General features: G+C 34.9%; 1 protein-coding gene across 14 annotated transcripts in view; it reads right to left on the reverse strand.

Moving 5' to 3' along the window:
• Positions 1–1,025: 1,025 nt before the first annotated feature.
• TRIQK (triple QxxK/R motif containing) overlaps positions 1,026–26,199 on the reverse strand; it is a 125,096-nt gene continuing 99,922 nt past the window's right edge. For all 14 annotated transcript variants that reach the window (XM_086335274.1, XM_086335273.1, XM_086335265.1 and 11 more), the window contains 2 exons: positions 9,414–9,499; positions 1,026–4,158 (listed from right to left, as the gene is read on the reverse strand). In XM_086335274.1, coding sequence (XP_086191400.1) covers positions 4,045–4,158; positions 9,414–9,499 — 200 coding nt within the window. In that variant the 3' untranslated portion in view covers positions 1,026–4,044. The remainder of the gene's footprint in view (positions 4,159–9,413; positions 9,500–26,199) is intronic.

A 26,199-nucleotide genomic window follows, 5' to 3' on the forward strand; every position in this document is an offset into this window, starting at 1 on the left:
GCTAAAAAATAATGGTGCGACATCTGTTCGAGAGGCATTGGTACCTCAAATTTTGGCTGCCTCCCCACCAATTTGGTTGTTGTTTTAAAAAATGAAGAATAGGAGGGGGTACTGTCATCAAAAAATCTTCTGGCAAGTGAAGTATCTTATTTTTCTTGAAATATGATCTCATGTCTGTTGCTAGGGATAAAAAAAAATTTGTTTAACAAGGAGGCACAGTGCTGAATATGACAGCAGTTCAATTGTTTTAAATATATTTACTGACCCACTATAGATATTTCCACATTGGTATAGTTCTTTAAGCAACTCTCCCAGTTCCCTCTATATTTACCTATATAGCTAAAACCTATACAAAATAGCAAAGTGTTTCTGTATCCACTGGATTCATCTGCTACGATATTTTCTGTAGGTTATACTGATTTTAGATATGGTGTCAGTGGAACAAAATCTAGCAAACATCCTAACCAGACTGCACTGGAGCAATTCTAATAAAAGAAGGCAGTGCTGCTAAGGGAGAAGCGGTGTGAATCTCCCCAGAGAAGCCTCAGGTAAGTGTAAAGAAGCCTAATTGCTGGTAACAAGAAAATAAAAGCTTATCTTAGATAGCCTCTGGCTCAACAACCTTATTTATAGATGAAATACATTAACATTTAAAATCTGTTTAATTTCTAGAAGTTTATTTCTGAAGCTTATCTAAAGTATAACTTGTTCTACTGAATTATCATGACTATATAATTTCAGAATCTGGAAAAATAAAGCATCTTCATTTTCACATAAATATAAACATTATAATGAAAATTTAGTTTTACTTTCAGTAAGAGTGAAGATTTAGACTAAGTTAAATTTCAAACAATGAGTATGATTTTGAATGATAATTAAGATCAGAATAACGTATTTGACTTCCTGGAAAAGAGCAATATTTCTGTTTTACAATAGATCTAATGCTAGTTGTCTTGATCTTCAAGAAAACTAGGGTTAAATGTATATGTGCCCCAATACAAGCAAAGATCATAAATGCTAAGTGCTGAGTTGAAAAATATTGTAATTTTAAGTTTTATTTATTAAATACAAATAATTTTTGACCATATATCACATGCAAAAACTGTGCCAGGCTCTGAGAAGACTAAAAGAGATTAATTTTAACATGCATTTATTAAATATATGCAGATCACCACACTACTGAAATTACAGAAAAATAAGAATATATTCTCAGGACTTTGTAATCATCAGTTGAAATGGAAATATTTCTATTTTATGAAAAATTGAAAAAGGTTAGAAAATCTTCAAGTATTTTGTCACCTTAAAACAACAAACCTCATACTAGTACTAAAATAGGCTTTTAGTACATTTGTTTCAAAAGAAATTCTAGATGAGGTAATATTTTTACATCTCCTCTCAGATGAATTTACATTTTCTTTATTTTGCATGCAAGATAAGATGCAGTAACCATTTTCACTTCATTCACAACATTTCCTAGGTTGTACATTAAGTCCAGCTGCATTAGTTGAAATTATTTTTTCCTGCAGAAACAGCATGTTAACAGATTCTAATATTCTGAAAAGTAATTAAATTTTTCTGTTTTTGTCTTCTGAATTACTCTGAGCGATGAATTATTGCAGGGGAAAAACCCACTCCTAAAATCTGTCTGGTGCCAGTCTCAGACTTACACCAAATACCCCTCACTATTCAAAAGTGTAGTGCCCTGAAAACCGTAGGCAGGATAACACCTCTCTGACCTCAAAGATTCAAACTAGACTTCAACCCGGGATTTCTCTATAAAAAACTGCTGCTTTCTAACTAAGGTGAGTTTGAAAAATGTGGACTTCATGAAAATAGTGTATTGTAAACATACACTGTCTCACTTTACCTGCTATTTATTAAAATCAGAATTTAGCTCTTAGAACTTACCATAAGTCAGTCAGTCATACAAACAGACCAGCCATAGACTCAGAGTATTGGTAAAACTATGTAATGAAACTTGCCTATAATCATACTATGTTTAGCCTAATATTCATTATTATCAAAAACAACATTTTCTCCCAAAGAATACCTCAATGGTAGAACAGGATAATAAATTATTTTTTCAGGGTAATGAATTTTCAAACATTTCTAAGAGTATAATCATGTATTTTAAATACTATAAATTCTGTTATATCTCACTTGGATAGGTATATAATAAACAAGTATTACATATCCTTGCATTTAAATTACCGCTGAAATTAGAAATAATCTTTATTTAATATGACTGCATTTAGCACCAGATGGGAGGGAAAATAACTAAATGAAAATTGTTCACGTAAATGTGATAGGAGTAAGGGAAAACAGTATTTCTTGACATGTGGCATGTCACTCAGGAAAGTAAAAGACCCATCATATCCAAAATGCCAGCTTGGATATTCCCTTGCCACCCACTTCACAAACAGACATACCACATGGCATTAAATGCTGCAACCTTTCGTAAAAATGCCACTTGGATTGGTCCACTGTGGTGAGTATATAGGAACTCTTGGTCTGTCTCTTAAGTTTGTGATTTCAAGGGGAAGAATCCAGTAAATAGCATTGGCTAAATTCTGCCCTCAGCTGTTTGACAAAAAGGATCTATGAGGATACTGGATCTTTTGGCTATTTGCATCTAATGAAATAAATTAAACCACTTGAAAAAATTCTATAGAACAAAATGCTATACAGCCACATTCAAATCTGCAAAAGTCTCAAAGATATTTATCAAAACTTTGTTCTCTTGGTGAGTATGGAAACAATCTTTAACATTTTATTTACTCTTTATAAATACACTATAAAACACCTTAAGAACATGTTGCAAACTATTCATTTTCTATACACATTTATATAAGGTAGTAACTAACGACTCTGCTGTGGACACATATTTTTCCATTTTCTAAGCTTAATGTATTTGTGTGCTGTAAAAATATTTTAAAAATCCACTACCAGTAAAAAATATTGTCATTATATTAGTCATTAGTCATTATAACCCAACAAATGTAAAATACCTTGAAAAATCATATAAACAAAAAACTCCATATGCAGGTAATATAAGACACATATTTTCTTCTGTTACTTGCTTTTCACAAGAGTCTTAATTGATTTAATTCCCAAGAGGCAAAGTACAATTTTGTAAAACAAGTCTGCATTGTTCAGATATGAGACAACCCAAGAAAGTGCCTCTGAGTAGGTAGGACTTCTGCTATGACTGTTGTATGAAAAAGACTGCACAGTTAGATGACAGATTGTTACTCACTAACGAGAGGGGCAAACTGATACAGCAAGCAGCCAGAACAACATAATTAAAAAAGGATTCCAAGTTTATATTAGTAGAGTAATAAGTTAATTAAAATCAAGATCAACTGAACTTTCTATGTACACCAGTTCAGACAGCCCAAGAGGAAAGGAACTCTATTTTCGAGACATATGTGACTCTTTGAGCTTCTGTCATCCAGGTGCCATTTCTGATGGAGCACATGTGCACTGAACAGTTGGCAAGGAAGGAAAAAGATTACGGGAGATGTATGTGCAGATAGTCTCTCTAATGATATAAAATACGTCTGGAAAGAAAGCAGGGCTTCTCTGTAAAATGAAAAATTTCCCATGACTTTTCATCCCTTCTTAGGCGCTCAGTGTGACTAGAGAATGCTTCTGGAAATGAGGATATATACTCCCACTCATGATGTATATGGAACGAAACAGATTTGGTGATCTGCATGTGATGGAGTTATACACATAAATTGCCTAAGACATCCGAAGAGTTTAGGATCTGTTTCCCATTTTATCAAAATGCACCATGAATAGGTTGCCTGTCAAAGTAGAAAGATTTATAGGAGTATCTGGTAGCACACATATTATACTACATTGCTAGGTAAGGTTCTTTTCTTGATATCCTATGCAACTACTTAAAAAGATATTTCTGCAAACTGAAAATACCAGCAGAAAAAAATTCAAGATCTTGCTGTCTCAGTACTTCAGAAAGTATTGGTCCCTAGAGGTGCTTTTATAAAATTATTTCCTTTTCATGCATTGATTGCTGCTCAACTATTCTTCATCTGGTTCCAGATCAGGGTCAACATCTGTGGACAGTCTGAGATAAAAGAAAGCATAGAAAGCCAACAGGAGGGCCAGTATAGCTGCAAGCACAAGGCCAACTTCCTGAGGAAGGAAAAAAAAAAGTAGATTTGAAATTCATGAAATGCGATTGGTTAATGTTATCAGTTTCATGACATTAAAAAAAAAAAGTCTAGAATGATCACATTCTTTTTGTTTAACACTTTCTGTCATTAAGCAAAGAAACTTATTTTGTGGTTGAGGACACCTATTATAATGGCAAGTACATCAGTGGGTGGGCTTCCCTGGTGGCCTGGAAAATCCCAAGGACAGAGGAGCCTGGTGGGCTACAATCCATGGGGTTGCAGAAGAGTCAGATATGACTTAGTGACTAAACAACAACATCAGTGGGTATAATAACAGAAGTATATTCATACTTGTTATTACTTTTATTTAGCTTGTGTCTTTCTAATAATAACATTAACATTTACAATTTTAATATATTTTCATAGTTTAGATATCAAACTGTTGGATGCAAGCAGTGTAGTTTGTACCTACACAGTTTATCTTTCTCTGTATTTCTTGCTTCAACACATTTATATTAGTTATAGCAATTGGACACAGATTCTAAAATGATCACTCCTTTTCTAATGGAAAGAAACAACTATAACAAGTTTCTAGATTATGTCTCTGCACTTGTGCCACCTGGGAAGCCCATAAACATCCTTATTAAATATTATTTTGCTAAAACTCTTATTTTTAACTTCTATAGTTTACAATGTGGCAGAACAAAACTGAATACTCTTGGGTCATGAAGCATGATATGATATGACAGAATTATCACAACTATGAAGGATGGTCCTGGGTACTTCACTTAGTGATCTGATGCAGATTATATTGATTACGTTGAAATAATAGCCAGGAAGTTTACCACATACACAAGAGCAAAATCATATTATTTTTTAGAAAATCTATAAACTTTTTGTATTGATATAGAGACATACCATGAAGGAATTTTCTCAATATTAGCATATCACTTGGCTAAACAGAAAAAAAGAACAAATAATGCCAGTACAGTATCCTAAAGGGCTTAAATATTCCCTTCTAATTTTCACTTTCATATCACACCCCTTCCTGATACTATTTTATGGAGAAACCATTTTTGCACTTAATACAAATGTAGCTTTCATAAGCCACTTAATAAACTTTAAAGACAACAAAATCAATTTGGTTTATAATAAACATTTCATTTTTACCTGAATTTTGAAATTACAACTGGATATTTTATATAAATTTTTAGCTTTATAATTACATTTTTTTGGATCTGAAAACTATAAAAATAAATATTAATGAAAATCATGGGGTTGAAAGATTTAGTGTCAACTATTTTTGTTAAGATTTGATTTTTAAATCTACTTTAATGAAATCAAAACAAAACAAAAATTACTCTATCAATATAATGTCAAATTAAAGTGAATTTTTCTCTGTTGCAGTTGGAATACTTTGGCATCTCAAAAGGGCACGGCAGCATCAGACAGGTTTCATTTATTTTCTCGTATCCACAGCTGTGCTCCCAGACCCATCTGGTTACACAGCTACTAATTTTAAGAGGCTGTAATAAACAAGTGACACACAACTGCAAACTCCATCTGTTCTGTATAGTGGACAACAGAACTGTTCAACAGCAGTCACCATTCACATTCGCTTAACACAAGAATAAAGTTTTTACTCTTGATTGGAGGCCATGATTCTCATTCTCACTAATAATCACCTCTAATTGCTGCTTTTCAACTCCTCCTTATCCTTTCAAGCAACACTGTTTCACCTTCATTGTACATTTTTAGAATATCCAGAGGCATAAAAAAGAGGTTTAAGGGTAGAAAGTGGAGAACATTCATAGAATACAACTTCAAAGGACCTATTAATTCAATTAAGTCTATTCACTATACTATGTTATGCAGGTGAGGCTCAAGAAGTACTGGATGAGGAAGTACAGCAAGTCATTTTTGTCAAAATGTCCCTTTTCTGTTAAAGAGGTTATTACTGTGGGGACTGCATGTTTGGAAGGTTAAAACTGTGGTAAAATTGGAAAACACTGCCTTCAGAATGCTGGTTATGCTAATCATAACCTATACCCCTAAGACATTTATGACTCTCCTTGCCCTTGGCCAATTTTGGCTTTAGATCAGAAATAACAAAAAAGAATAAAAATAATAATTCCAGGTGGCTCATGTTAGCAAGATCTGGTTGACATTTGAATATGTCATTTATATAACAGATAAATCAAATTTTGATCCTTATTATTTTATTATAATTATTTTTCAAATAAACTTAATAAACCACTTAATAAATATAGATTTTTTCCTTGTAAATACTAGGAAACAGGTATTTGCATTCTAAAATTTTTTTTTACTAATTTGCAATTCTTGAAAAAAGTTTTCAAGTTGAACAGCAACCAAAGAGCAAATATTAGTCATGCAAATATTTTGTAGGTGGTACACTTTACTGGGTCATAAATTATTTTGTTTACATTGGTAAGAGACAGGAACCAAAAATAGCTTCACAATAGAAATTAGTTCACATTTTGAAGTAGCCATATTCATGTCTTATTCTAAATCATTACTGTTTCTTGAATTTTTCTGTTGCTAAACATTCATTTATTAAAACACACTGGAAGCCCCTGAGGGTAAGGTACCCTACTGTGTAATTTTTATATCTCATATCCATGATTCCTCAATCAATTGATTTTAGATGGTACTGAAATCTGGAAGTGGTTTCTTGTAAAAATTTCTCCAAAACAATGATGCCTTTTCTTTCCTTTCACAGGTTCTACAATGTGGTAATACAATTTCTAAATAAATAATGAAGGATTGAGTCAGATTTATATAATTCATATGTAAGGTATATATTAAAATTATAGACTGCTTTGAAAACTTTACCGCAATAACATCCGCAATACTATCTTCACAACAAAACTAAGAACGTTTTGTAATATGTAGTACAGTCACACAAGGCAGACTTAGTTGAAGTAGGGGATCTTTAGGCCAATGACAAGCATCCAAGGAAAGTCTTATTTATGCAAACCAGTAATAGCTACTTCAAACACATATTTATGTTAAGTGTTTTCATTGTATCATTGTATTATTTAATTCTCCCAACTATTCTGTGAGGTAAATGGCATAAAATCCATTTTACAAATGTGCTATCTTAGAGTCTGCATCACTATAACAGTAGAGGAAAGAAGCAAGTGATTCTAGGCCTCTTTATTCTGTGTTCAATTTTATCATTGCTGTTATTTTTCTATTCCATGCAGTTGTTCATATGTTCTATAGATTTACATTATTTGAAGAACATAACTATGATTCCCTCTAAAAACTAAGTAGTCAAGTGATAAAAGATACCATTACAGTCATCCTGTATTAACCAGCTAAGAGTCAAACATGTCTGATGTTCGTTAGTCCTTAGTTGCTTCTCTGACATTATCGCTATGGATAAAATCACTCACCAGGGAAATTAAATAGCATTAAATGGCAATCCTGAAAGAAACTTCGTTATTTAAAATACTATACTAAAATGACAAGGCAATCAAAGTTTGACAGGGCAAGCTAATTAGGATGCTAGATTTGAAATGTAAAACACCTCCATGGTTCTGATTCTAAAAAGTTTCCTATCATTTTAATGGGGTTTTCACATAAATTTTCAAGCAAAGTAAATGATGTTTAAGGCTAAGGTTTTTGTTTTTCACAGGTTTACAAATCAAAATGCTTTGCTAGTTTATTAAAAAGGAGCTACGTTTTTGAGGTCAAAAACTTTTCTGTACGTGCTTTAAATCATAAATGAAATCTAAGAACAATTTTTTTCTCATAAGAGATAAATTCTACATTGTTTTGAAAAAATACTTTAAATGACTGTACTGTAAAGTAGACTTATACTAGAAATATGGTTATTTCCTCCGGGTAAAACCATAGCAAAAATTATAAGAGCCAATGAAAAAGGAAGTGTATGGGAAAGTGGTATACATCAATAAATGCAGGGCTGCACTGTTTTTCAAATTCTAATTTAGTTTCTCATTATATTGTGCTGCAAGTAGAGTGTGCTATCCCGATATTTTTCTGACAAAACAAAAGCAAAGTACTGTATTATGAAAGATAAAAGTAAATGACACATTCCTTTCCTGGAAAATGACAAGACCATGCTCTCACTACAAAAGACAATCATCAGGTAACTAACTGCAAAATAAGGAAATAAGCACTGGTTTTAGAAAGTTCATGTCATAGAAATAATTTTAAAGATGAATGAAATTTCATGTGAAATTAGAAGAAAATGTCAAAAGATTAATCTCTCTCTTTTAAATAAAAAGGTAATTCACTTTTTTTTTTTTTTTCATTAAAAACCGACACACAGAACTAACTGAGGAGACTATTGTGAAAACACACCACAGCACACAGCAATGCTTGATCTAAATCAGCAACCAGGAGTAAAAAGAAGGCCGTGTTTTGTGATTATAATAGCAAATTCTGGAAGACAACCAAATATATCATCTGGCAGTTCAACAGCTGTTACAGCTTGGTAGTAATACCTTGGCATTTGCTATAAGCTATAACTTAGAAAAATTGATTTTTCATCTGCCAGATAAAAACCAAAATCTCCTTTTAACATTTTAATATTTAAATAAAATATATGTACTAGCCACTTTTACACATTTGACAGTGGAGCCACCAAAATAATTTTTCTATTTATAGTTTAATTTTACTCTAAATACTTGGCAGAGTTGACATGAGTAATAATGTAAATGTAATTTTGTTGAACTTCATTGTGATAGCACATTGGATTATCTGTTAACATCATTCTCAATAGCTTTTATCCTTCTTAAGCAGTAAAAACACTGGTTTTTTAAAAGAACATCATCTGGGAACATCATTAGAATTTCATCATCGAGAGTACTGACAACTAAACCAATACATGAGCAAAATTACGTATATTAGTGACCTAAGTGTATACAATTATAATTAAAATATAAACAACCATAAAGTGCAATTTTTTGCAAATGAGAAAAGTTTTTGATCCAGGCCACATATATCGCTGAAGTGAAACAGAAGCTACAGAAAAAGTAAGTTGCAACTTTAAGTGTAACTGGTTCTCTTAAGTGATATTGGGTCTTAATCTAAGACCTGATAAAATCTTAGAATGGGAAGGATGTTTCTCATTAAGTAAATTCTTTTCAAAAGCCTTTAATTCCGGCATTTGACTTAGATTTTGAAATGTCATAAAACATTTAGAATTCAATATTTATGCAATCCATTTTAGAAAATGAAGTGGCAGGCAATATATCAAATTTTAAAGTTATCAAATATAGGTACCTTTATGCCAATTGCTGTTTTCTTTGCTTCTGCTTTTAATTTAGTTGCTCGTAAAATAGGTTTGGTTTTTTTATAATCCTGTTTACCTAAAAAGAAATAATTTCAGACAATGAGCTATAATTCAAGTTTAACAGCATCTGAAATGTCAAAGAACTTGTAGAGTAAACCTGGAACACAAAGTTGCAAAGTAATTCCCAGTTACAGAAACCATAAACTGGTCACCCTAAAAGGTCAACTTTTCTTTCTCCTACTTTTTCAGGAAGACGACTTGACAGACATATTCAGTTTCCTGTGAAGTGAATATCAACAAAGATTAAAAAAAAAATCCCTTTAGAGAATAAGATGTTTAAAGCAAAGGCCATCTGGAGCATTTGGAGATAAATATGGAAATAAATGAATATACATAAGATCCCATCAAATAGGTAAGGTTAAACATCTTCATTCTGGAGAGGGGCATGGCAACCCACTCCAGAATTCTTGCCTGGAGAATGCCCATGGACAGAGGAGCCTGGCGGCTACAGTCCATGGAGTCACAAGAGTTGGAGACAACTGAAGTGACTTAGCATGCAGGGAAACAATTTTGTCTTGGTAACTGAAGAGTAACAGTTTATTAGAAATTTTATTATGGATATATCAAATATTCAATAATCAATTTGAGAAATATTCTCAAGCTTTCTCTAGGTAAGATATTGAAGACTGATCTGTAAATAATTAACTTTCAATTCATTAGAAAAAAATATTTAACTTCTGTTTGTTATCAATGGAGGACAGAATAAATATGGCTTGATAAATGATCCAGGGTAGCTATATTGAAATATTAGTTTCAATTTTCTTTTCCAAATTTAACAACCAGAAATGAACAAAATTGAGTTAGAGTCACAAAATTTGCTTTTTGCTGTGTACCATCTGGTGACCCCACTAATGAGTAACAAAAGAGCTATTACACAGCCTGTGAGGAAAATAGATTTAACAACAATAACAACAACAAAAACACTGACTAGAATAATATACATATTTTTGTTAACCAAACTCTTAGCTAAGAATTGAGTCAAATGAGGGTCAAATATAAGCATATGTCATTCTGAGTGGGAATTAACATTTGACCAAATAATCTCTTTGAGTATTTTATATTCTCTTATTTGGCCACACTGAAGTAAGCCTGAAAGCAGTTTATCTAAAGTATATCATCAAAGTGTAATGTGCAATATATTTCTTAATGTGTTTGCTAATGGTTCAAAAATATCTTTAAAATTCTATTAGATTTTTAGAATTAGAAATGGCAAGGAGAAGTGAGACAAATAGACTGGAATAACGAAGAAATGCCATATTTGTGTTTGTTAGACACAGAAAAGTATTTGTTTGGCTGAAGAATTATGTTTTTATTAAAGAAGAGTGTATGCTATTTTCTTAACTGTATGGTATAGCAGTCATTCTGGATCTATGAGCATGCAGAAGTCTAATAAATATTATTTGATGATAGAGCTTAATGATCCAGAAATGAGCCAATTGTAAGAATGTATATCAAATGATCTAAATTTAAACTATACAATGAACAAAATACAGAAAAATATTACTCTGACCCATTTTAAATTAGCAACATTTAATTTTGCTGAAAAAAAACCTTGACAAGTGTTCACTCAGATTTCACATTCTCAATAGTCAAACTATTCATGTCATTATTCCTGCTGAGATATAAACAGTTAAGAACAATGAAACTGGTGACACATCAAATGTCTCCACTCATGGTTACAAAACAAATTTTTAATGAGAATCTAAAAAGAAATTTCATTATTAGTATATGAAGCCAAGGAGTCATTTCTTATATTATCTTATATATGCCTTATAATAAACTCTGGGTGCAAGAGGGACAAAATAAATAAACAAAAAAGAATTATCTTAACCCATTTGCTTTTCATAGACATACAGTATTTTGGATGATGTGTCTGTCATAAAATAGATTAAAAAATGCCTAAAAGAGTTAATGTTAAAGTGGGATTTTATCATTCTACTTCACTTGCCGTTGGCTAAATAATGCATTCTATTTCAATTCAACTATAATTTCTTAAAGAATAATATTTATAGATTTATATTAAAGTTGATACATTTGAAGCTATATTTATAATAAATAGTTTTAAAAATTATTGCACACCTCATACCTCAAAAAGTACATCTGTCATTAATGTAGCATTCTCTTTGCCGACTATGATATCCAAAAGTATATACTGCAAAATGTGGTTTCATTCTGCTAAGGGAAAACATTTACAGGGACATCTGCTAAGTTCTTTGTAACTAAAACCAGATCTTTCCTTTATATCCAATGAGAATTTTAACATTTTTTTATGGCTTCAAAAAATACCTATGCCCACATGATCATAAAAATATAAAAAAGAAGCTCTTGACTTTGCTTACTTACACCTAAGAAAAAACACTTTTATATAATCTAGATTTTATATGTAGGCAAATTCTGAAATCCAATTGGATCTGATTCTGGTTACATCAGTAACACAATAATCAAAGTAGCAACTTAGCAATTGCTCATTATATTTTATATTAGGGAAATTTAAGCCCACTAAGCTAATACAGGGTCTCAATCATCTCATTTTTCTCTTCTCATTTTCACTATTCATCACATTTCCATATTTGAATTTCCCACGATACAGTTTAAGTAACAAAAGTTTTCTCCCCCAACAAAAGCATCTCCTTAATTTCTGATGGACTGATTTATATCTCTCTCCAATATAAGCCTATTATTTAATTTTATTTTTAAATTATCATACAGTAAAGTCAACAATTTTTTCTTTTGGTGTACAGTTATATCAATTTTAATGCTTATATACAGATTCATGTAATTACTACTACAGTCTAGATATAGAAAATTTATATTGGGTTGGCCAAAACCTTCATTTGTATTTTTCTATAACATCTTACAGAAAACTCTCTGGCACTATCCTTCTATACTCAACCTCCCTCCAACCCATAATTCCTGGCAATCACTGATCTATTGTCTATTTATCTAGCTTTGTCTTTTCAATAATGTGGCAATAATGTGACAAAGGTTTTTTTTATTCAGCATCAATTCAGTTCAGTTCAGTTCCTCAGTCATGTCTGATTCTTTGCGACCCCATGAACTGCAGCACGCTAGGCTTCCCTGTCCATCACTTACTCCTGGAGCTTACTCAAACTCATGTCCACCTAGTTGGTGATGCCATCCAACCATCTCATCCTCTGTCATCCCCTTCTCCTCCTGCCTTCACCCTTCCCAGCATTAGGATCTTTTCTAATGAGTAAGTTCTTCCCATCAGGTGGCCAAAGTATTGGAGTTTCAGCTTCAGCATCAGTCCTTCCAATGAATATTCAGGACTGATTTCCTTTAAAATTGACTGGTTTTATCTCCTTGCAGTCCAAGGGACTCTCAAGAATCTTCTCCAATACCACAGTTCAAAAGCATCAATTCTTCGGTGCTCAGCATTCTTTATGGCCCAACTTGCACATTCATGCATGACTACTGGAAAAGCTATGGCTTTGACTAGACAGATCTTTGTTGGCAAAGTCAAGTCTCTGCTTTTTAATATGCTGTCTAGGTTGGTCATAGCTTTTCTTCCAAGGAGCAAGCATCTTTTAATTTCATGGCTGCAGCCAAAGAAAATAAAGTTTTTCACTGTTTCTATTGTTTCCCCATCTATTTCCCATGAAGTGATGGGACCAGATGTCATGATCTTAGTTTTCTGAATGTTGAGTTTTAAGCCAGCTTTTTCACTCTCCTCTCTCACTTTCATCAAAAGTCTCTTTAGTTCTTCTTCACTTTCTGCCTTAAGGGTGGTGTCATCTGCATATCTGAGGTTACTGATACTTCTCCCAGCAACCTTGATTCCAGCTTGTGCTTAATCCAGCCCAGCGTTTCTCATGATGTACTACTCTGCATAAGCATGGTGACAATATACAGTCTTAACATACTCCTTTCCTGATTTGGAACCAGTCTGTTGTTCCATGTCCAGTTCTAACTGTTGCTTGCTGACCTGCATACAGATTTCTGAGGAGGCAGGTCAGGTGGTCTGGTATTCTCATCTCTTGAAGAATTTTCCAGTTTATTATGATCCACACAGTCAAAGGCTTAATCAATAAAGCAGAAATAGATGTTTTTCTGGAACTCTCTTGCTTTTTCAATGATCCAACGGCTGTTGCCAATCTGATCTCTGGTTCCTCTGCCTTTTCTAAAACCAGCTTGAACATCTGGAACTACATGGTTCTCGTACTGCTGAAGCCTGGCTTGGAGAATTTTGAGCATTATTTTGCTAGCATGTGAGATGAGTGCAATTGTGCAGTAGTTTAAGCATTCTTTGGCATTGCCTTTCTTTGGGATTGGAATGAAAACTGACCTTTTCCAGTCCTGAGTTTTCCAAATTTGCTGGCATATTGAGCACAGCACTTTAAAAGCATCATCTTTTAGGATTTGAAATAGCTCAGCTGGAATTCCATCACCTCCACTAGCTTTGTAGTGATGCTTCCTAAGGCCCACTTGACTTTGCATTCCAGGATGTCTGGCTCTAGGTGAGTGATCATATTTACCTTTTAAAAAATTGCCAAACCATCTTTCAGTGTGGTTGCATTCGCACCAACAACAAATTAGAGTTCTGATAGTTTTTCATCACCACTAGCACTTGGTATTATTTTATCTAGGTTATCTAATTTTTCAGTGTATAATTGCCCATACTATTCCCTTATTAAAGTGAAGTCATTCAGTCGTGTCTGACTCTTTGCGACCCCACGGACTATATAGACCATGGAATCCTCCAGGCTAGAATACTGCAATGGGTAGCTGCCGGGAGCCGGCATATTGTATATTGAGTGCATATTGCATATTGAGTGCAGCACTTTCCACAGCATCATCTTTCAGGATCTGGAATAGCTCAGCTGGAATTCTATCACTGCCGGGAGCCAGCGTGAAGAACTCCGCCCATGACAAAGGTCATGAGGAAGGAGGCTCGGCATACGCAAAGGCGGGATCAAGCCTCAGGGGTCTCCCTGGAAATTCTCAAGCATCTACCCCCAAAACCAGAGTCTGCCCACTTTCTGCTTTGTGCTTTCACCTACACCTCTGACTTTACGGAGAGCTGTCCCCCACTACCTCTCTCTGAAAAAACAGTTAGCTTACAGCTCCAGTTAATAATTCCTGGGTGTGACAGTGTTTAACCTACAAATTCCTTTGGAAATCCTCTAGCCTGCCTGAATAGGTTTTTCCGGCCACATGTGATTGTTAACAGCCTCCCAACTGTGAGAGGCAGGAGATGTTCTAAACTGTCTAAACACAGATTCCTTTGAGTAGTTAAAAGATTGATTAGAAATTGTATTGGTGAAGGGTTTTTCACTTATTGGGCCAATGTTTGCTGCTAAGTCTCCATACTCCTTACCTACTGTGTCCTTGGCAGTGTATTGATTGATATAATGGGTGTATAGAAATGTAAGTAGTAGCCTCAATGTTTGTAACCTTGGACCCTTGAGTTGTCTTTTCTTGATTGAGCCCACCTCACCTTTGCCCTATAGGGATGCAGCTTTGTCCAATACTTTTTTGGAGGCTGGTGCCTGACTTTGGAATAATCACCTTTAGAGAAAGATAAGTTTCTTAAAATGTTATCAGGCCTCCTGGCCAGAAGATGATGTAATTCACCTGAACTTTTGCATATGATAAGTTTGAAAGCCTGGCTTCGACTAGGACCAGGAGCTGCTATCCTTGCATGATTCCACCCCTTCCCCGATTATCCTCTATGCACAATTTAAGGTATAAAAACTACTTTGGAAAATAAAGTGCGGGCCTTGTTCACCAAAACTTGGTCTCCCCATGTCGCTCTCTCTCCCAAATTCTGGCTGAGTCTCCATCTGGAGCGCAGAACCCGCCATGCTTGCTAATTATGCCTGGGCTTCTAAGATCTGACCGGGGAGGCCTCAGTGTCTCCTCTCCTTCGGGAGAACGGAAGGACGCCTGCGGCCTACGTAAGTGGTGCAAACTTCTTGTCTTGAAGTTTTATTGGTCTCCCGCGTAAACCAAGCTACTCAGCCTCTTTTCTCCACTGAATTTTCCTACTGAGCTATCCTCATCCTATTACTCTTTATATCTTTGATAAATATTTATATAAATAGGTCGCCTATGCCGTCTCTCCTTCGAATACCCTGGGTCAGCCAGGTCTGGACCCCGGCAGGTAGCCTTTCCCCTTTCCAGCTCTCCAAGTTTGTTGGAGAGCTTCCCAACCCAGGAACTGAACTGGGGTCTCCTGCATTGCAGGTGGATTCTTTACCAACTGAACTATTAAGAAAGCTCATATTCACTTATAATCCATGGTATAGTTATAAGATTGATAGTATTCTGGCTTATTTTATTATTGGTATTAGTACTATTTTTTTTTTCCTCCCTTAGATAGTCTAACTAAAGATTTTTCAATTTCATCTGTCTTTCTAAATAACAACATTTGGGTTTTATTGATTTCTTTCTACAGATTTTTTTTTCGTATTGTATTTCCACTCTAATCTTTCTTATTTCCTTCCTTCACATTGCTTTGAGTTCAGTTTGCTCTTCTTTTTCTATTTTTTTAGATAGAGATAAAGGTTATTGATTTTAAATCTTTTTTATTAATAATGTCATTAACAGGTATAAATTTACATCTAAATACTGCTTTATCAGCATCTCATAAGTCATAAAGGAGAAGAAAAAAATATATACAAAAACACTTGTAGATATATTTACCTATGCAGTCACTTTTATTGATGTTAGCTTATTTTTTCTTTGTGGATTCTAACTACTGTCTTATGGATTTTGATTTTAGCCTACAAAACTTCCTCGAGTGTTTCTTATAGGGCAAGTGTGCTACTGATGGATTTTCTGGTTTTGTTTATCCAAGAACACATTAATTTCTCCATTTTTTAAAGGATAGTTTTGCTTGGTACAGAATTCTTGATTGGCACTCCTTTGCTTTCATCACATCAATTCACTCTTTATGTCTGACTCTCAACAATTTTATTATCATGTGGTCAGGTGTGGATCTCTTTCAGTTTTTCTTACTCAAAATTTTGTGAGGTTCTTGAATATACAAATTAAAGTTTTTCATCATATCAGAGAAAGTTTTGGACGTTATTTTTTCAAATATTATTTTTGACCCTCTCTCTTCTTCCTCTTATTCTAGAACTATTATTATGCATAGACTTGTAGTCTGGATAGAGTCCTGCAGGTATCTATGGCTCTGTTCCTATTTAACCACATCTCATTCATTATTTTTATGTAATGTTTTTCAAACTGGATAATCTCAATAACCTCTCTTCATGTTTCCTGTTTCTCCTATAAGGTAAAACCTACTGTGAAGCTCTTTAAGTGAAATTTTTATATTTATTATTATATTTTTTCAACTCTAGAATTTCTATTCCCTTCTATACATAATTTACATTTCTATAATATTATTCTCTATTTATTGAGACATCATTTACATACATCAAGTCTTTAGACATGGTTTTCTTTAGTTTTTTGAACATATTTAAAATGAATGATTTAAAGTCTTTGTCTAGTAAGTTCAAAGTTTGAGCTTCTTTAGGGACACTTTCTATCCTTTTTCTGTGCATGGACCATAATTTGCTAATTTTTTTTCATACTTTTTGTAGAAAACAGTTTTCTACAAAATAATGTTATGTGGCAACAGTTAAATAATGTAAAATGGCAACTCTGCAAAACACACCTCCCCTAGAATTTGTTGTTACTGGTCTTTGTTCTTCTTTTGTTGGTGTTAGTGTTTGTCTGTTTGTTTAGTGACTTTAATGGGATAATTCTATAGAGTCTGTATTCTTTGTCATATGGAATCACTTCCCTAAATGTTCATCTAGAAACTGGATAGATATTGTCTTAAATGTCTTGAACCAGTAAATCTTCCAGGTTTGTTGAAGAGATGTTTCATGCTTTAACAGGACTTTATACTTCTGCCTTAGCCTTCACTTCCTGCTAGCTTCCTCAAGATCAGCAAGAAGTGAGAGTTTATAGCTTGCCCAGGTCTTTACTGGACATGGCATAGCCCTCCACAGGTTCATGACTTCTAGATCCCCAAGAATCTATCAGGGATTTTCAAAGACACTATGATCATCTCATTATCTGGTCTAAAAAAAAACAAACAATTTTTTTTAGGTCAGCCTCATGCTAGTAATGCTGCCTCAGGCAGTTGTGATATTTAATGCTTGCCATGGATTGTATTTCCCAAATGCCATCAGGAAAGGACTCTTCACACAGAATGAAGAGTTTATTTGACCTGCCAAATAAAGACAAGGTCAAATAAAAACAAGTTCTTTGATTAGCTCTAATAATTTTCTGGTGGAGTCTTTAGGGTTTTCTATGTAGAGGATGATGTCATCTGCAAACAGTGAGAGTTTTACTTCTTCTTTTCCAATTTGGATTCCTTTTATTTCTTTTTCTGCTCTGATTGCTGTGGCCAAAACTTCCAAAACTATGTTGAATAGTAGTGGTGAAAGTGGGCACCCTTGTCTTGTTCCTGACTGTAGCAGAAAATTACTAGAGCTAATCAGTGAATATAGTAAAGTTGCAGGATATAAAATCAACACACAGAAATCCCTTGCATTCCTATACACTAATAATGAGAAAATAGAAAGAGAAATTAAGGAAACAATTCCATTCACCATTACAACAAAAAGAATAAAATACTTAGGAATATATCTACCTAAAGAGACTAAAGACCTATATATAGAAAACTATAAAACACTGGTGAAAGAAATCAAAGAAGACACTAATAGATGGAGAAATATACCATGTTCATGGATCAGAAGAATCAATATAGTGAAAATGAGTATACTACCCAAAGCAATTTATAGATTCAATGCAATCCCTATCAAGCTACCAACGGTATTTTTCACAGAGCTAGAAGAATAATTTCACAATTTGTATGGAAATACAAAAAACCTCGAATAGCCAAAGCAATCTTGAGAAAGAAGAATAGAATCGGAAGCACCAATCTGCCTGACTTCAGGCTCTACTACAAAGCCACAGTCATCAAGACAGTATGATACTGGCACAAAGACAGAAATATAGACCAATGGAACTAAATAGAAAGCCCAGAGATAAATCCACACACCTATGGACACCTTATCTTTGACAAAGGAGGCAAGAATATACAATGGAGAAAAGACAGTCTCTTTAACAAGTGGTGCTGGGAAAACTGGTCAACCACTTGTAAAAGAACAAAACGAACACTTTCTAACACCAGACACAAAAATAAACTCAAAATGGATTAAAGATCTAAACATAAGACCAGAAGCTATAAAACTCCTAGAGGAGAACATACGCAAAACACTCTCTGACATAAATCACAGCAGGATCCGCTATGACCCACCTCCCAGAATACTGAAAATAAAAACAAAAATAAACAAATGAGACCAAATTAAAATTAAAAGCTTCTGCACAACAAAGCAAACTATAATCAAGATGAAAAGACAGCCTTCAGAATGGGAGAAAATAATAGCAAATGAAGCAACTGACAAACAACTAATCTCAAAAATATACAAGCAACTCCTACAGCTCAACTCCAGAAAAATAAACGACCCAATCAAAAAATGGGCCAAAGAACTAAACAGACATTTATCCAAAGACAACACACAGATGGCTAACAAACACATGAAAAGATGCTCAACATTACTCATTATCAGAGAAATGCAAATCAAAACCACTAGGAGGGACCATTTCATGCCAGTCAGAGTGGCTGTGATCCAAAAGTCTATAAGCAATAAATGCTGGAGAGGATGTGGAAAAAAGGGAACTCTCTTACACTGTTTGTGGGAATGCAAACTAGTACAGCCACTATGGAGAACAGTGTGGAGATTCCTTAAAAAACTGGAAATAGAACTGCCTTATGACCCAGCAATCCCACTGCTGGGCATACACACCGAGGAAACCAGAATTGAAAGATACATGTGTACCCCAATGTTCATCACAGCACTATTTATAATAGCCAGGACATGGAAGCAACCTAGATGTCCATCAGCAGATGAATGGATGAGAAAACTGTGGTACATATACACAATGGAGTATTACTCAGCCATTAAAAAGAACACATTTGAATCACTTCTAATGAGGTGGATGAAACTGGAGCCTATTATACAGAGTGAAGTAAGCCAGAAAGAAAAACACCAATACAGTATACTAATGCATATATATGGAATTTAGAAAAATGGTAATGACAACCCTATATGCGAGACAGCAAAAGAGACACAGATGTATAGAACAGTCTTTTGGACTCTGTGGGAGAGGGAGAGGGTGGGATGATTTGGGAGAATGGCATTGAAACACGTGTAATATCATATAAGAAACGAAACGCCAGTCCAGGTTCGATGCAGGATACAGGATGCTTGGGGCTGGTGCACTGAGATGACCCAGAGGGATGGTACGGGGAGGGAGATGGGAGGGGGGTTCAGGATGGGGAACACGTGTACACCTGTGGAGGATTCATGTTGATGTATGGCAAAATCAATTCAATATTGTAAAGTAATTAGCCTCCAATTAAAATAAATAAATTTAAATTAAAAAAAAAAAAAGACAAGTTCTGAAAATGGGGATATGCAGTGAGTTGCTGGATGGGTCAAATAGTGACAGTTCTCAGAGGATGGGATTTGGGGTGGCCCCAGACCCATTCCACCTTCTCCAGTGACTGCAGGCTGCTGTCTTTCATGACTGTTATCATTGTAAGGTTCAGGAGAGGAAAATGGGACACTAAGGCAAGTTAAACAAAACAAAGCTCGATGCTTTTACTCAGATTTAGTGTTTTTCTCAAATAAATATACTTGCAAGGTTTTAAAATTTGCATTAATTTACAGAGTTTTTAAAAAGTTGATTTTGACAATTTTTTGCCATTGTTCTTGCTTATATAGATGAGTAGACTTTTTTAATTTAATTTTTAAACATTTTTATGATGTTTTGTTGGTTTCTGCTGTTCAGTTCAGTCACTCAGTCATGTCCGACTCTTTGCAACCCCATGGACTGCAGCATGCCGGGCCTCCCTGTCCATCACCAACTCCCAGAGTTTACTCAAACTCAAGTCCATTAAGTTGGTAACACCATCTAACCATCTCATCCTCTGTCATCCCCTTCTCCTCCTGCCTTCAATCTTTCCCAGAATCAGGGCCTTTTCAAATGAATCAGCTCTTTGCATCAGGTGGCCAAACAATTGGGAGTTTCAGCTTCAGCATCAGTCCTTCCAATGAATATTCGGGACTGATTTCCTTTAGCATGGATTGGTTGGATCTCCTTGCAGTCCAAGGGACTCTCAAGAGTCTTCTCCAGCACCACAGTTCAGAAGCATCAATTCATAGGTGCTCAGCTTTCTTTATAATCCAACTCTCACATCCATACATGACTACTGGGGGAAAAAAAAAAAAAAAAGCCTTGACTAGACGGGACTTTGTTGGCAACGTAATGTCTCTGCTGTCTAGGTTGGTCATAATTTTTCTTCCAAGGAGTAAGTGTCTTTTTATTTCATGGCTGCAGTCACCATCTGCAGTGATTTTGGAGCCCCCAAAAATAAAGTCTGGCACTGTTTCCACTGTTTCCCTATTTGCCATGAAGTGATGGGACCAGATGTCATGATCTTAGTTTCTGAATGTTGAGCTTTAAGCAAACTTTTTCACTCTCTTCTTTCACTTTCATCAAAAGGCTCTTTAGTTCTTCTTCACTTTCTGCCATAAGAGTGGTGTCATCTGCATATCTGAGGTTATTGATATTTCTCCCAGCAATCTTGATTCCAGCATGAGCTTCACCCAGCCTAGCGTTTTTCATGATGTACTCTGCATATAAGTTAAATAAGCAGGGTGACAATATACAGCCTTGACGTATTCCTTTTCCTATTTGGAACCAGTCTGTTGTTCTATGTCCAGTTCTAACTGTGGCTTCCTGACCTGCATATAGGTTTCTCAAGAGGCAGATCAGGTGGTCTGGTATTCCCATCTCTTTCAGAATTCACCACAGTTTATTGTGATGCACACAGTCAACATCTTTGACATAATCAATAAAACAGGAATAGATGTTTTTCTGGAACTCTCTTGTTTTTTCGATGATCCAACAGCTGTTGCCAATCTGATCTCTGGTTCCTCTGCCTTTTCTAAAACCAGCTTGAACATCTGGAACTTCACGGTTCATGTATTGCTGAAGCCTGGCTTGGAGAATTTTGAGCATTACTTTACTAGCATGTGAGATGAGTGCAACTGTGCAGTAGTTTGAGCATTCTTTGGCATTACCTTTCTTTGGGATTGGAATGAAAACGGACCTTTTCCAGTCCTGTGGCCCTGCTGAGTTTTCCAAATTTGCCAGCATTTTGAGTGCAGCACTTTCAAAGCATCATCTTTAGGATTTGAAATAGCTCAACTGGAATTCCATCACCTCCACTAGCTTTGTTTGTAGTGATACTTCCTAAGGCCTACTTGACTTTGCATTCCAGGATGTCTGGCTCTAGGTGAGTGATCACACCATCGTGATTATCTGATGATCTTTTTTATACAGTTCTTCTGTGTATTCTTGCCACCTCCTCTTAATATCTTCTGCTTCTATTAGGTCCATACCATTTCTGTCCTTTATTAAGCCTATCTTTGCATGAAATGTTCCCTTGGTTTCTGCTGTACAACAACACAAATCAGCCATAATTTTATATTTCTATATCTATATATGTACCAATCATCTCCCTTTTGAACTTCCTGCCCCTTTCCACAACCCACCCCTCTAGGTCATCATAAAGGGCCAGGCTGGGCTCCCTGTGCTACACAACAAGCTAGAAGAAAGCTATCTTACACCTGATAGTATTTATATGCTGGTGCTACTTATTCCATTCGCCCCATTCTTTTCCTCCCCCACTGTGTCTACAAGCCCATTCTCTACATGTGTCTCCATTCATTCTGTGCAATTAGGTTCATATATCCCACCAATTCATGGGAAATAGATGGGGAAACAGTGGAAACAGTGTCAGACTTTATTTTTCTGGGCTTCAAAATCACTACAGATGATGACGGCAGCCATGAAATTAAAAGACGCTTACTCCTTGGAAGGAAAGTTATGACCAACCTAGATAGCATATTCAAAAGCAGAGACACTACTTTGCCAACAAAGGTTCGTCTAGTCAAGGCTATGGTTTTTCCTGTGGTCATGTATGGACGTGAGAGTTGGACTGTGAAGAAGGCTGAGCGCCGAAGAATTGATGCTTTTGAACTGTGGTATTGGAGAAGACTCTTGAGAGTCCCTTGGACTGCAAGGAGATCCAACCAGTCCATTCTGAAGGAGATAAGCCCTGGGATTTCTTTGGAAGGAATGATGCTCAAGCTGAAACTCGAGTACTTTGGCCACCTCATGTGAAGAGGTGATTCATTGGAAAAGACCCTGATGCTGGGAGGGATTGGGGGCAGGAGGAGAAGGGGACGACAGAGGATGAGATGGCTGGATGGCATCACTGACTTGATGGACGTGAGTCTTAGTGAACTCCGGGAGTTGGTGATGGACAGGGAGGCCTGGTGTGCTGCGATTCATGGGGTCGCAAGGAGTCGGACACGACTGAGCGACTGATCTGATCTGATCTGATCTGATGTATATATGTATACATATATAAATATACTATATTTGTTTTTCTCTTTCTGACTTACTTTACTCTGTATAACAGGCTCTAGGTTCATCCACTTCACTAAAACTGACTCAATTACATTCTTTTTTTTATGGCTGAGCAATATTCCATTGTATATAGGTACAACTTCTTCACCCATTTGTTTGCCAGTGGTCATCTAGGTTGCTTCCATGTCCTAGCTATTGTAAATAGTGCTGCCATAAACACTGGGGTACACGTGTCTTTTTTGATCACTGTTTTCTCAGGGTATATGCCCAGTAGTGGGGTTGCTGGGTCATATGGTAGATTTATTCCCAGTTTTCTAAGGGATCTCCACACTGTTCTCCATAATAACTGTATCAGTTTACATTTCTTCCAACTGTAGGATACTAAATATATCAGTTTACAATTCCACCAACTGTGGATGAATTGTTGGAAAAGGAGAAAAGGAGGGTTCCCTTTTCTCCATATCCTCTCTAGGATTTATTGTCTGTAGATTTTTTGATGATGGCCACCTTACCAGTCTGAGGTGATACCTCATTGTAGTTTTGATATGCATTTCGCTAATAATTAGTGATATTCAGCATCTTTTCATGTATTTATTAGCCATCTGTTTGTCTAGAAAAACACACTTTTGAGGTCCTTACTTGCCATTCAAGAAGTGCTTCTCTTTCATCCTTTTACCTTTAATATCATTACATTGGAAATGAGTTTCTTATCTCCAGCCTATATTTAGGTCAATTTATAAAATTTCAATCTGAAAATCCTCTGTCCTTTCATTGGTATGTTTAGACTATACACAGTTAATGAAGGGCTTCCCCAGTGGCTCAGCAGTAAAGAATCTGCCTGCAATGCAGGAGATACATATTCTATCCCCGGGCAGGAAGATCCCCTAGAGGAGGCAATGACAATGCACTCCAGTATTCTTGCTTGAAAAATCCCAGGGACAGAGTAGTCCAGAGGGCAGTCCATGGGATTGCAAAGAGTTGGGCATGACTGAAGCGACTGAGCAGAGTGTGAGCATTTAATGAAACTATTAACGTATTTTTATTTAGGTCTACCATTTTATTTTTGTTTTCTTTTCTTTCCTTTGATTTCCTTCTGTTGGACTGCTCATAGCTTTTTTTTGAATTATTTGAATATTTGTCAATATCACATTCAAATCATATGTTGTATTTTGATATATCTCTTAGAATAATGTTGCAATACCTTCCTTAGAGATTATAAAATATACACTTAACTTTTAAGAGTCTAATTCAGATCAATATTTTATAAAATTTCATATTTTAAACATATTCTATATCATTAAAAAATTTTAACATGCAATCCAATACAGTCCACATTGTAATAAAATGTCAACAAGCAACACATTGCTTTGTAGTGCTAGATTTATTAGTTGTTCCCCCTTTTGACTTTTCTGTGCCTATATTTTATTGTCTTGGACATATGTCACAGGTTAGGAAAGTTGCTTCCATTATATGTAAATGACTTTTAATAATTCAAGTCTTTAAATGCCTGCAAAGAATTATACAAGTGAATATACTACTGTAGAACAGATGTATTTTCCTTAAAAATGCTAGGCAAGAGACTGGTGTCCCTGTTTGATGCATCTGCTTATTATAGCTTAACTGTTTTACAATAAAAAGTGAAAGGCACATGCATAGTTAGAAGGACTATTATACTTGGTTACTGAAATTTTATATTCGTGATAAAAACTGCAAGTTGTCCTTAGATAATACTTGTAGTTTCATTCTGGAATAAAATTTCTAACTACTCTTCTGTCAAGTGTTGTATTCAGTTTAGTTGAAGAATAGCTTTAGCTAGATCTGTACTATTAAAAAGTTAAATTATTCTCTGTGACAACCTTGAGGGGTGGGATCGGGTGGGAGGTGGAGGGAGGTTCAAGGGGGAGGTGACATATGTATACCTATGACTGATTCATATTGATCGCTGGCATAAACTAACACAATATTTAAAGCAATTATCCTCCAAGTAAAAATAAATATTTGTTTTTTAAAGTTACATTATTATGTTAACTATTTATATTAAAAGAATTTCCTTGATATAGTAAAACTGAAACAAATGCAGGAATAAATGTAATGTTCAGGTTGATAAATGATGACAAATGCCACTCTTAATCCTCAATCTCAATTACCTTCACCAAAATAGCCATAATGCTCTCTCTGATTTTCTCTAAAATAACTACATATTAAAACTTAAACTTATGAGATATATGTATACTAATGAAATGTCATCTTTGTATGTTTAAAATATTAAATATGTTTAATATTGAGTTGCAAAATCAATATTCTAATAAAAATTCTGTGACATGAAAAACAATTTTTATGTCTTAGTAAGAATATAGGTTCTATTATCCATTATGTATAATTCTTAAAAAAATATTAATATATCTTTAGATGACCATATTATTAATATTGCCAATAAAAAAAGAAAATTTCTCTGAAATTCTGACATTGAAAGTTAAAATTCCTTTAGTACTATCTGAAATAGAGTGTGTTTCTGTCAATATCTCATTAGAAAGGTTCTCCTTTTGTATGTAAAATCTAAGATAATTATTAGGAAGAAATTAAAAAAGCCATCCCCAAATATGCTAATGACAAGTAATGTACTTGGAGCAATAAAACATTAACTTTCGTGTTAATCACTGGACTTATAGTAATTATATAAGGGAAAAAACACTTAGAATATGTAAACTTTGCTATTTATGTTGCATAATAGAATTTAGCAGCTTTCTTCAAGTTTCAAAATAATCTGCATTTTAAAAATTAATTTGGGAATACCAGACCACCTTACTTGCTTCCCGAGAAACCTGTATGCAGGTCAAGAGTAACAATTAGAACCCAACATGGAACAACAGACGCTCAAAATTGGGAAAGCAGTATGGCTAGGTTGTATATTATCACCCTGCTTATTTAAGTGATATGTAGAGTACATATGCCAGGCATAATGCCAGGCTGGATGAAGCATAAGATGGAATCAAGATTGCCAGGAGAAATATCAACAACCTCAGATATACAAATAATATCACCCTAATGGCAGAAAGCAAAGAGGAACTGAAGAGCCTCTTGAAGGTGAAAGAGAGTGAAAAGCTGGCTTAAAACTCAACAAACAAATATCATATATTATGTGTGTATGTATGTGTGTGTGTGTATGTA

The sequence above is a fragment of the Bos grunniens genome, chromosome 14, assembly GCF_055505025.1.
Source record: "Bos grunniens cultivar Pamir isolate PY7600 chromosome 14, Bosgru_T2T1.0, whole genome shotgun sequence".
Lineage (NCBI taxonomy): Eukaryota > Metazoa > Chordata > Mammalia > Artiodactyla > Bovidae > Bos > Bos grunniens.